At 36.5% G+C, this 12,421-nt stretch overlaps 1 protein-coding gene across 2 annotated transcripts in view; it reads left to right on the top strand.

Moving 5' to 3' along the window:
• The window catches only part of LOC107702738 (zinc finger matrin-type protein 4-like), a 105,996-nt gene that overhangs the window by 78,416 nt on the left and 15,159 nt on the right, over positions 1–12,421 (top strand). The window contains exons 6-7 of one of the 2 annotated variants that reach the window (XM_016505143.1): positions 346–442; positions 1,922–2,054. In XM_016505143.1, the coding sequence (XP_016360629.1) occupies positions 346–442; positions 1,922–1,961 (137 nt within the window). In that variant the 3' untranslated portion in view covers positions 1,962–2,054. Of the gene's footprint in view, positions 1–345; positions 443–1,921; positions 2,055–12,421 lie in introns of those variants that run through there. The other variant, XM_016505144.1, reaches the window with a different exon arrangement.

Below are 12,421 nucleotides of genomic sequence, written 5' to 3'. Positions count from 1 at the left end.
AAAGGCCATCAGGACAAAAGCAAGCTACAGTATAATTGCTAATACTTCTGATTCCATGAAGACTGCAGAATGAGATGCCATATTAGGAGCGGGTACGTTTTCATCTGACACAGAGAATGAAGTCTTCAAACAAAACCCTTGTCATGTCGAGAGAAGCAAAACAACAGGGATTAAATATAGATTGCTCTGCTTTTTGTCAGCCAAGGCAATCTCAAAAACAAAAAGCAATCAATAATGCTCAAAAGAAAACGAGAAATGGGACAAAACAATTTTAAGAGCGTTTCAGTAGGGACTTGTTTCCATTCTGCTTTCAAGTCGGAATTTCTTTTTTGCTTTGTGTTGCAGGCCTGCGCCGGAGTTACTCGTGCAGTGTTTGCAAGGTGGTGCTGAATTCCATCGAGCAGTATTACGCACATCTCCAGGGCTCCAAACACCAAAACAAGTGAGTGAGAATTTTCTGTCCTGAATGATATTCCCTTCCTTCAAATCTTTCCAAGAGACTGCTCTCCTGATAGCCAAAGACACTTAATGGAGTTATCATTATTGTTGCATTTAAGTACAGAACCAGCTTTATCTCAGATGTTTCTCTTAAAATTCTGTAAGAAAAAATACAGACAAATGAGACCAGAAAAAAAAGACTGCAGTTTGTGACATTGTCTTATAAAGCTCTAAATGAGGCGCATGTGAGATTACTGGGGTCTTTTTCTTAAGAGAAACTAAGCGACTGCAATTTGCTGTTCATTTAATGTCATTGCAGTATAAAAGAAACAAAGGTGATTTCTAAAAGATATTTTTTCCTATTAAATTGATCAAAACTGACAGTAAAGACAAAGATTTATTTCAAATAAATGCTGTTCTTTTGGAGTTTTTATTCATTAAAGAATCTTGAACAAAATGTGTCACCGTTTCCACAAAAATGTTCAAACTGTTTTCAACATTGATAATAACAAGAAATGTTTTTTGAGCACCAAATTAACATATTAGAATGATTTCTGAACGACCATGAGACACTTAAGACTGAAATAATGACTGCGGAAGATTCAGCATTGCCATGATGGGAATAAATTATAACTATTCAAAATAATTTAAAACATTATAAATTAGAAAACAGTTATTTTAAATTGTAATAATATTTTCCTGTACGTTTGATCACACGGGACTTAAGAGCATTAGAGACGTATTTCAAAAACATTAAAAAATACAAAAATATTAATATCTTATCTAAACAAAATGGTTCCTGGAATGAAAATGTCGACTTCCAACTGTAGCTTAGAATTACAAAATCATAAGAAAATAATTCAGTTCTGCTTTAATAACTGCTACATAACAAGCTGTAATGTAAACTAAAGGTTATTAGCCATTTTTTAAAAAAGGGACAACCCATACTTCCTTTTTCACAACAGGTGTTCATCAATACAGTCTTTAAACTCTTTCATCTTTCCCTTTCAATCTCTCTCTTTTTAACTCTCGCGTCTTCTCTAAGATCGGCTTATCGGTCATATTTCTTAAACATAACCTGACATCCACTGCTTCTGTCCTCAAAGGGAACATCAGTGGTTGTCTCGGTTATTATAGTCGCTCAGGTCTGCTGCCTCCTGTTGAGTTCAATACAAATCACTGCAATACTGCCAAAACTTTCCACACCGCACAGACAAATCATGCAGGATTCTGTGATGTGTGCTGCTGACCAGTGGGATGTCTGTGATTGAAACACTCTCACTTAAGGCTGCAATATTAAAAAATCAGTTTCTGTCTTTCTTTTAATTCAGAGCACAGCTCTGTACTAAGAACAATGGGATGCTGCATTCCCATTAGCTGTCTTAAAGAGACATTCCACTCAAAAAAACAAATAGTCTGTCAATATTTACTCACCCTCATGTTGTTCCATATGCGTTTTTTTTTCTTTTGCTGTTCACTAAAGGAGAGGTTCTGGAGAATCTTCATGCAGGTCTTTTCCATAACCATTTCCATTATTCACAGAAAATCTTCCCCATCCTCTCTCAAATAAAACATGGTTGCAGATCCATGATTTTAAACATCATTGGTTCATGTGACTAAACATGTCACCATTAGTTTCAGTTTCATGGACTTTTAGTTTGTATTCTTTAGTTCCTGTCTGCCTTGGCTTTATTTTCCAACTTGTCATTTGTTGTCATGGTTTCTGATATGATTAGGTCTTTGGTTTCAGCTGTGTCATTAATTTACCTTGGTTTTGTTAGTACTTTAGTTCATCCTTTTCCTGTGCTCAGGGTCCAGTCTGGTTTTGGTTTACACTGTTCTACCTTCTGTCCTGTTACCTGTGCTTTATGATGAAAGATCCTTTATTTGATACTCAATTCTGTAATTTTGTCTGCACCACTATGTAACATCAGTAAACCAGATGACATGTCTAACAGCCGTATTTGATTTGAGAGCTGCGGCAGGGAGCTTTTGTAGTGAATACTGATTTTTTTCCCCTCATATTTTGCTATCAGATTACTTTAGAAGCTGTATGGATTACATTTACGTTGTCATAAATTACATTATCATGCAATTGTACAATCATAAATTACATTTGATTAGATTGATCATTTTTAGTGTTTTTTTCATGCTAAACAGTCATTATTTGGACATCAGAATTTCATCTTAAGAATCTCCAAAGCTTTAAGATTCTCCAAAGTTCTTTTTGAGAGTGATTTTAGGTGAACATCTTTAACCATGTAGAGACTTGAAATGATAGAAAAAAAAACTTTAAAAAAAAAGGAAGTTTATTGAACCTCCAGACAATTTTTTTTTTTTTAAATGCCTGTGTGTTTTTCATTGAGTATATTTGATACATCATGCTTTTATGGCTTATATAGTATGAGAACATGGAGCTCGTACTCAACGAGAAAAAAAAAATTATTCAGAGCAAAAATATGCAATTTGGTGCAGTTGCTGATATTTAAATGGCCAAAAAATAAGATGAAATCCTGATAGCTTTGAAATAATTAGAGGCTTTACAAATGTGCATATCAAATATAATACAGTAGGATTTATAGGGTTAACTAAGCTTAACCAGCAAAACTTTGTCAACCAGCTTCACTAAGGGCTTGTAAACATTTTGGCTAAACATCTAGATCAGCCTCAACCATAAGGGAAATTCATGCTAGACTAAGTTGGTTATTTACGCAGGTTGGTATAACGTGATGTTTCTATTCAGACCGAGGTGGGTAAACATTGCCACCTGTGAGCACTTAGAAACAATTAAAGTCACTTCTTGTTTCCATCTGGCAGAGCCCCCTGCGCATCAAGCAGTGGTGTTTAGCTGATCTGCCACCCCGTTTGCCTCCAAATACACCCACTCGCCTCCAGCAGGACATGCCCATCAACCTCGTAATGAAATAAAAATGATTTAGAGCAAGAAAGTGGAGAGAGAGAGAGAGCGTGAGAGAGGAAAAGAGGTAGTAAAGCTCCCGCTGTTTGTCCAATAACACACAGATGACAGAAATGAAGCCACCTTTATACGAGGAACTGTCAGGTTTAGAATCTGTGGTGATGGCGCTTTATCGTCTTACTTCGAGGCAGCTGGCCCGTTTCTTCGAGCTACGTGAGATGACTACAACCGCTTCCAGCAACCCCTAATTGCTCTTCACAATAAACCAATTGATTAACATGCCAACAGAGTCGGGGTTGGGCAGGAGGACTCCAGCTGAGATCCAAATCACTACTATCTTACAATCATTAATTGTAATTAGAGCTACATCCTCTTGTACGAGGAATCACTGACAGCCAGAAAGAGTATCGATTAAAGAGGATGTTTCCCTATCTTGTCGCTGCAGCGGGTCTCTGCGTATTCTGATTAAGCGGAGGAAAAGTTAATGTAATGTTAATGTTTTGCATTAAGACAGCAAAAAAGAGCCGTTTTTGCAGAACATCAGCGCTCAGGATGCTGTTGTGGGAGGACAGCATTTCCGATCTGTGCCGAACACAAGCGGCTTCCTGCTACATACACATTAACTTTCTTTGTTGAAAACGAACCGCTTTTGTCCACAGCAGTCGCATGCTTTGTCAACCTGCATTAATCACAGAATACAAAAAAGAACATTTAACGAATGAAAAACAAACTATTGCAAACTACTTAACTATAAATTTAATATTTATGCTATTTATGGTAAATTCACCCTCAAGATACACATTATTAACAATTAATATAATTTTACAATTATTATTGTATCTGATTGGCCAGTTGTGGCATTCTTCAGTCAAATATATTCATATAAATGACATTGTAACTTTGTAACAATGTCCTACAAATCATGATTTATTCTCATATAACTTAAATATTTCCATTTATTTATTATATGAAGAGAGTTTGTGTTTATAATTTACATTTATTTATATTTAATTTGTAAATTTATTTTTTATTTATATAAATAGAGTAGAATAATTTATTTATAATATATAAACTTTCTTAAATGCCCTTTTTCTCTCAAGTAACATTGGTAAGTCAAGTAGCCATTTATCTGAACTGATTTATGCATTAAAACAAAAAATCCTGCACTGCATTTTATGTCTTTTTGGGGGGTAAAAAATTGCTAATGATTATGTTTGTCACCAGGTTTAACTGCTTTAAATTCTGAGTAGCATCCAGTATATTTTATAATATTACAGCATCCATTGTCCTTCAGAATAAGGACACATACAGTAGACTGAGACACACACATGGCATCACAGGGGCTGTTCCCTCTCATGCTGAGAAACACTCCCTCACACACACTCATCAGAGGGACTCCAGAGGCCTGTCCCTCTCATGTTGAGACAGACACACACTCTAATCAGAGGAGCTCCAGGGGCCCATCCCGCTCATACTGGTACTCAGCAGATGGACAATAGGGGTGTGATATCTGCCTGGTTGGTTTCATTATGTAGGGCAGCAGCCAAAAAAACACCTGATTTCATTTTAAAACTGCCAGCATGCTGGGAGATATTGTCCCAAAAGAAGAGTACTGACCAGAATATTAGCATATACAGTCTGGACTGTTGTGGTGTTTTCGTAAAGTAAATGGTATAGAAAAAAAAAAGAAAAGAGAAAAAAAAACATTTACTCACCCTCATGCTTTTTTTCTGGGGAACACAACATTTGAAATTCTGCAGAACTGCACACCAGACAAAGAAAATGGACAATGAAATATCCTGCCAAGCTGCAAAAAGGCAAAAAAAGGCCCTTTAAAAAATACCATAAAAGTCTTCCATATTGATTAGATTAGATTCAACTTTATTGTCATTGGCTCTGTACTTGTACTCTGCATAGTGAAAAACAGTCAGTATCTAACCAAAAGTGCATATAACAATATATGTATTTATACAACAGTTCGTTCTGGTTCTCAAATCTGATTGGTTGAGAACCGTGAGATATTGTACTGGTATCGCCACAGGAACGCCCTTTCACCGTTTGTATCACTCCGCTTCCAGTATTTCTCACATGTCATGGAGGACACCCAAATCCACTAAAATTTTAAAATAACACTGTTTTTGTGTCACGGAATGTAGTTTTAAGAGTTTTTTAGGCGAGAATGTACTTTAGACTTCAAATATACGGTTTGTTAATAAAGATAACGTCTATTTGAAAATTTGCTTCAACGTTTTTTTACCCTATTCACCTGCAGTGTAGGAGAAGAAACTCATTTTGAGAAAACTACCTTTAAAAATATGTATTGTAATTGAAATCTATTGACACAAATAGATAAAGTGCTGTAAAAGAAAGGGTTTTCATGTTTTTGAATCATCGCTCCAGCCTGACAGGGCATCATCACAGTATGTTAAGGGGAATAACATTTCCGTCACATGCTTGAGGTATTCGGCCAATCATCATATGACCCCTTTAACAGTGTCTTTTGGATGTTTTCTTTCCACTAGTCTGAAAAAAACACTTTATGAAAAGCCAAAAATCTCAAAATTGACAGGTGCATGAAAAAACAATGCTTTTGCCTGCAGTGTCTCCCCTGTGCTGTATATTAGAGCATGGCTTTTATGATGGCTGTTGTTGTTGTTTATTATTTAATAAATAATATTTTATATACATGATAGTATTTAATAATAATGGTATTTAGTATTGGGAAACAGTGTGTGTGTGTGTGTGTGTTCGTGATGGTGATTTTTGTGACATTGTTCCGCCATTAGATGGCGACAAGTGACTGTTTTACGAGTCAGCATTTAATACTTTTATATTGAAAGAGACTAAAACGGAAGTTATTTTTACTTTTAATAACAGCTTGTAAGACGCAGTTAACAAATGCACTGAGCAGCGCTGTCATCGGAAATCACCCTTAACAGATGAAAGACAGTACGACAAAGATAATGCTTTCCTCAGCGGACATTGAAACTAATGTTTTATTGTGAATATGAGATTGAGCTTAAGAATGAATGCTGTATCAGATGCAGGTAATCACATAATACTCTACATAATACAGTGAGCTTTTAATTACGTAATACAATAAGTTTGTAATGAAGCAACTCAACGTTCCTTCGTTATTAGTTCTAAAGTGACGTTTTCTAATTAGTAACGGAGGCTTCAGCTCAGCTGTTAAACTGTAAAACTAAGATTTGAATATGTGGTGGAAGGAGGTAGTTCCGCACAAAAAGGTTTTTAAAGACACAGTTGTTGTTTTTCATATATATTTACACTTGTGCCGTCGAACTGTTGTATAAACGCAATATCACTCGAGTACGAGAGCGATACCGGCTCTATATCAGCGGCTGTGATTGCCTGTGTTTTTTTTTTTTTTAATCTGGTATTTGAAAACAACAGAAAAGTAAAAATAAAAAAATAAATAGTAATGACTATGTTTAAAAACTATACACAAATAAAAAAATATTTGTGCACCATAAAAAGCAACTAAAAACTGAAATTCAAAAATACAAAACAAAATAAAAATTAATTGGTCAATAATGTTAGAAACCCTGAGCTATGTAAAATAGTAATTTAAAAAAACTATTCATGCACCATATTAACTAACTAAAACTGAAATTCAAAAATAAAAAATAATTGGTCAAAAAAGTGCAAACTGAAATTTAAAATAGTAATGTTCAAAAATTATATGCAAAATAAAAGTTACTTGTGCACCATAAAAACGAACTAAAATTAAACAACAAAGCAAAATAAACATGTCAAATAAAAGCTACAATAATGAATGGCTTATAATTGGAAAAAAGACAACAAATCCATATCTAATGATGTCTATCAAAGTTAGACGTTTGAAAGCTCTGAAACTTTAGGGAATTAAAGCTCATCTGTGAAGTTATTATCATAATTATTAAGATAATTTGCAAAATCTCATGGTAAACTTCGAGATCGGAAATATGCTTCTAGTGCACCAAAGAAGGCTTGTGAAAAAAAAAATTAAAAAAAGGTCTGGCTTTTCCAATGCAGAATGCCTCAGAAGGTCTGGCTTTTCCAATGCAGACACAAAGATTTTATAGAATCAGTGCTCAACATACATAAAGCATTTTTTTCTCACACCATTAAATAAGAGGAACATTTAGCTAGAAGGAACTGCTGCTAATGTGAGGGAAATTGATTTTTGAAGACCAGGAAGGATAATGATAGCAGTCTAAAATAAGTAATAAATGAATCATGAATTCCCATTCAGCTGTGCAGGCTGGTTGGAGATCTGGGCGTCTCAACTACAGACAAAAGCCTAACTCAATGTGAAAGGTATGGCTTTTTGAATGCACTTTTAGGTGCTCTAAATACCTGTCACCAGAAATGCCTACTGGATTTAAAGTAGACATTATTGCCTCTTGATTTATGGTGAAAAATGTCAAATTGGACACCGATGTGCAGATTAAACAGTCAGCCTGTCCTCTCTCTGCATAGACAGCAGTTTGTTGATGGATGCACTGACTTAAATGTTTCTTCTCTTTTACCTCTTCTTTTCCACTGTTCAGTCTCGTATTAACACAATCAAGCGTTCCGTGAAGAGCAGCAATGACATTCCAAACTCTAACGGCTATAATTATCTATCTGGGAAGGGAACGTCAGAGAGACTTCCTGCTTTTGGGGGTGGAAGGAGAGCTGTCAGACCCTGCCACCCCCTGCTGAGGCCCGTATGTGGAATGAGCTCTCAATCTGAAGTTACATTTTCACCTGTCACTACTGCAGGCTTCACAAAATCATTGTTGTTAGATTAAAGAAATAATTAATCCAAAAATTTAAGTTGTCATGTTGTTCCAGACCCATATGTTATTTTCTCAAATCAAATCTGAAATCGAGTACATATTGACAGAACTTTGATTTTTGAGTGAACTACTCCTTTATAATGTAGCGGTGAGTTTTTTTTGCATCTACCTGGATTTCATCACCATGGAAATAAACAAGTGGTATCAGGTGGCCATGCAGACGGTGCATTTTTGGTTCAGCACACTTAATCATCAAAACCTCTTCTGCATGAGCAGCATTTAACCTCTTGCTCATATCAGAGTTTAGTTTGAAGGTGACACTGTACGACAGCTGATGGGGCGTTCACACATACAGAGATCTGCAGCAACCACACGTCATTCATTTTCAGTGAGAGATTTCAGCAATTTGCGATTTCCAGCAATGTGAGTGACAGCGGCTCTTGATGGAATGCAATGTGGGTATGTCCTTCAATGCAAAAAAGGTGAAAAAAAAGTTAACCTTTTGCAAATTAAAAGGAATACTTCTAACTATAGCAGTGAAGACATTGAAGTGCACTAGATTTGTGAGATACTGTTAAAAAGTATTAAAAGAGGGGTAAGAAGCCCCTCCTGAATAAACTTTTACAAAGCGTATGAATGACTTTTGATATAACTCCTCTTAATGTTTATATATGTTTAAGTGTCATTAAGAGTCATTAATGTAAAATACTAAATCAACTATTATATTTATATTATATTTGAAAAGCGAAGATGTCTGAGAGAGAGAGAGAGAGAGAGAGAGAGAGTTTTAAGAGTTTATTGTCATTTGCACAGGTACATTGGAATTCTTGTGCGTTTCTCAGAGTCAGCTTTTGTAGAAAAGTACGGAGCTGCAAACATTCTTATATATATATATATATATATATATATATATAAAAATATATAACATTTATTATATATTATATATAACATATAATATTACTAGGGATGCACCGATACCACTTTAATACTGAATGTTTAACATTATATTCATTGCATACATATACTTCGTAGTAAACATCCTTAACTCCTTTCTGCTGTCTGTTGTTCTTTTGTCGGTGTTTCTTTGTTTGAATATGGCGCTTATCACATGCTGTGTGGTATCGGCGTTTGGTATCGGGGCATTTTAACGAGTACGAGTACAGGAGACCAGTATGCATCCCTAAATATTACTCACTTTTAATTAAAAAGAAAAAAATAAATAAAATGTAGTACAATACAGCTTCTATCAGCATAATCGGTATGTGTGAATGCTTTTTTGTTGTGCAATACTCGGGCACCCAGACCTGCATTTTCAACATTTTCAACACTAAATCAGTGTCTCTTCAGTGCACAGTTAGCTCGCTCCAAATTTAGGGATAATGATATGGCAGATAATGAGCAGCAGTTTGATTCAAGCTGTGCTCTTATGTCCTCAAGGAACTCTGTGATTGTCTGCGCGTCCTTCCAGCTCTGATTCACCAGAGTGGATGATGCAGTATCTCACTGTCCCAAGTACTGACCTCTGACCCCTGCAGATTACCAGACAAGACAGGTTGTTATCATCAGCCACAGACATGGTGATACCTGCAGAGATGAAGCTTTCAGGCAATTATGTTCACTGGCTTTCACCCCGACCGCAGTCTGTCTGCTCCATTTGTGTCTGAAGCGCAGTTGGTGGCCAGTGACAGTCTCGCTGCACTGTGACCAGAGAGTTTGTGGTACAGGGTCATGCCAGGCCATGCTGACAGAATGTGTTAGCAGTTCTTAACCGCCGCTGGCCAGTGTCGCCCTCTCAAGAGCTCTAGGGTGCACTGCTGGAGGAAGACTGCCTGGTTTAGCATCTGCGGCCCACTCCCACTGCGTCCTCTAAAAGCATTATGCCACTCTCCTTCTGACACAAAGACACCATCATTTCCTGTAGCGTCACGCTTACTCTGCTGAATCATAGCGCTCACACCCCAACTCTCACTCTGCCACAACACGTCAGCCAAGATGCAACGACCACACAGAGTGGTTTCAAATTCACACACGTCTCCCTCTTAGGACACATAAAAATAGAAACATATGAGACAAGAGTTAAGATACAATAAGAGCTGCATACATATTAAAAAAAGGTTCTGAGTTTGACTTATAAGAACACTTTCATGTTCAAATTAAGTGGGATTAAGTACAACTGAACCTGCATGGCTGAAATTTGTCAACATACACTGCCGTTCTAATTGTTTTATTCGATTTCAAATAAATGCTGTTTGAACATTCTATTCAAGAATCCTGAAAAAATGTATCACAATTTCCACAAAAATATTAAGCACCACTACCGTTTTCACCAATGATAATAAGAAATGTTTCCTGAGCATCAAATCAGCATTTTAAAATGATTTATGAAGGATCATGTGACTCTGAAAACTGGAGTAATGACCTCAACAAACCTTACGAAAATTAACTATGGTTTTATTGTAGTAAAAGTGTAGTAACCTTTGTTTTTTGGCATATTGATTACCATTAAATGATACCATTACCATTAAAATAACCACAGTTGTACAAATACCATGATTAAACTATGGTTAGTGTAGCAAAACCATGGTTAATTGTTCTGAATTCTGTATTTGGTCACGTTGCGAGTATTTGCAGAGTGTTTCTGTATTTGGTCGCATTGCGAGTATTTGCAGCGCATTTCTGTATTTGGTCGTGTTGCGAGTATTTGCGGCACAATTCTGTATTTGGTCGTGTTGCGAGTATTTGCAGTGCAATTCTGTATTTGGTCGTGTTGCGAATATTTTGCAGCGTGTTTCTGTATTTGGTCGTGTTGCGAGTATTTGCGGAGTGTTTCTGTATTTGGTCGTGTTGTGAATATTACCAGCACGATTCTGTATTTGGTCATGTTGTGAGTATTTGCAGAGTGTTTCTGTATTTGGTCGTGTTGCGAGTATTTGCGGAGTGTTTCTGTATTTGGTCATGTTGTGAATATTTCCAACACGATTCTGTATTTGGTCGTGTTGTGAGTATTTGCAGAGTGTTTTTGTATTTGGTCGTGTTGCGAGTATTTGCAGAGTGTTTCTGTATTTGGTCGTGTTGCGAGTATTTGCGGAGTGTTTCTGTATTTGGTCGTGTTGTGAATATTTCCAGCACGATTCTGTATTTTGTCATGTTGTGAGTATTTGCAGAGTGTTTCTGTATTTGGTCGTGTTGCGAGTATTTGCGGAGTGTTTCTGTATGAGCAACAATTCTTTTTTTCAGATCCTCAGAGAGTTCTTTGCCATGAGGTGCCATGTTAAACTTCCAGTGACCAGTATGAGAGAGTGAGAGTGACGAGAAAACACCAAATTTAACACACCTGCTCCCCAATGTATTTGGTCATGTTGTGAATATTTCCAACACGATTCTGTATTTGGTCGTGTTGTGAGTATTTGCAGAGTGTTTTTGTATTTGGTCGTGTTGCGAGTATTTGAACCGATAAAGATGTTATCTTAATTTGTTGGTGTTTTTTCATTTGCAGCCCGTTGAGCTCTATCGGCAACCATATATCACACTTTATTAAAAAATGTTTGTGGCCAGCGGTTTAGACATTAATGGCTGTGTGTTGAGTTATTTTGAGGGGACAGCAAATTTACACACTAAAGTGACCTCATTTGTGATTTTCTTTCCAACAGGATGCCTCCTTAGATGCATTTTTCTCATAAGAGTTGCACTTTAAACATGTTACCTAAGGAACTTGTGGTCTCTAAAACAGACAGTAAGTGCTCTGATTTCAGTTCATTTCCTCCTGCAGTTGCGGACACTGGCTCATCTATAACATTCCCTCCCTCTAATGTTCTTCATCACAGCAGTTGAAAATGGATCCTACTGCCTCAGTGTAAACTCTGCCATGCGTTTCAGTTGTTGGATTGCCAGTTGGATGTGCTCTGCAGGTGAAAGTCAAGAAGAGTTAAACACATGCGTTTGGGAGCTGAAAGCACATCCTTTTTACCGGATCCCCTCTCCACCCACTAGAGTATATGAGCAGTACAGAGTAGAAGTGTGGAATTGGAGTTGCATGATTTAGCCTGGAGCAAGGAGTAGTTTGTTTGAAAGTCAGAGCACCTGTGTTTTCTCTTGCTCTAGGATTGCTCTGATCAGGGGCGATTCTAAGATTTTCATTTTAGGGGGGCTCAGCCCCCAGTGAGGGTATAATAATAATAATAATAATAATAGCCTAATAAAAAGTTATATATATATATAAAATAAAAATGTTTTGATTAATAGTCGTATACTAAACTTATTGCAGTATTCCACTGTATTGCAT

Source organism: Sinocyclocheilus anshuiensis, unplaced genomic scaffold (assembly GCF_001515605.1).
Source record: "Sinocyclocheilus anshuiensis isolate Anshui unplaced genomic scaffold, SAMN03320099.WGS_v1.1 scaffold843, whole genome shotgun sequence".
In the NCBI taxonomy this organism is placed as follows: domain Eukaryota; kingdom Metazoa; phylum Chordata; class Actinopteri; order Cypriniformes; family Cyprinidae; genus Sinocyclocheilus; species Sinocyclocheilus anshuiensis.
Note: the sequence above shows the minus strand (reverse complement) of the source record. Positions and strands in the feature narration are given on the sequence as shown.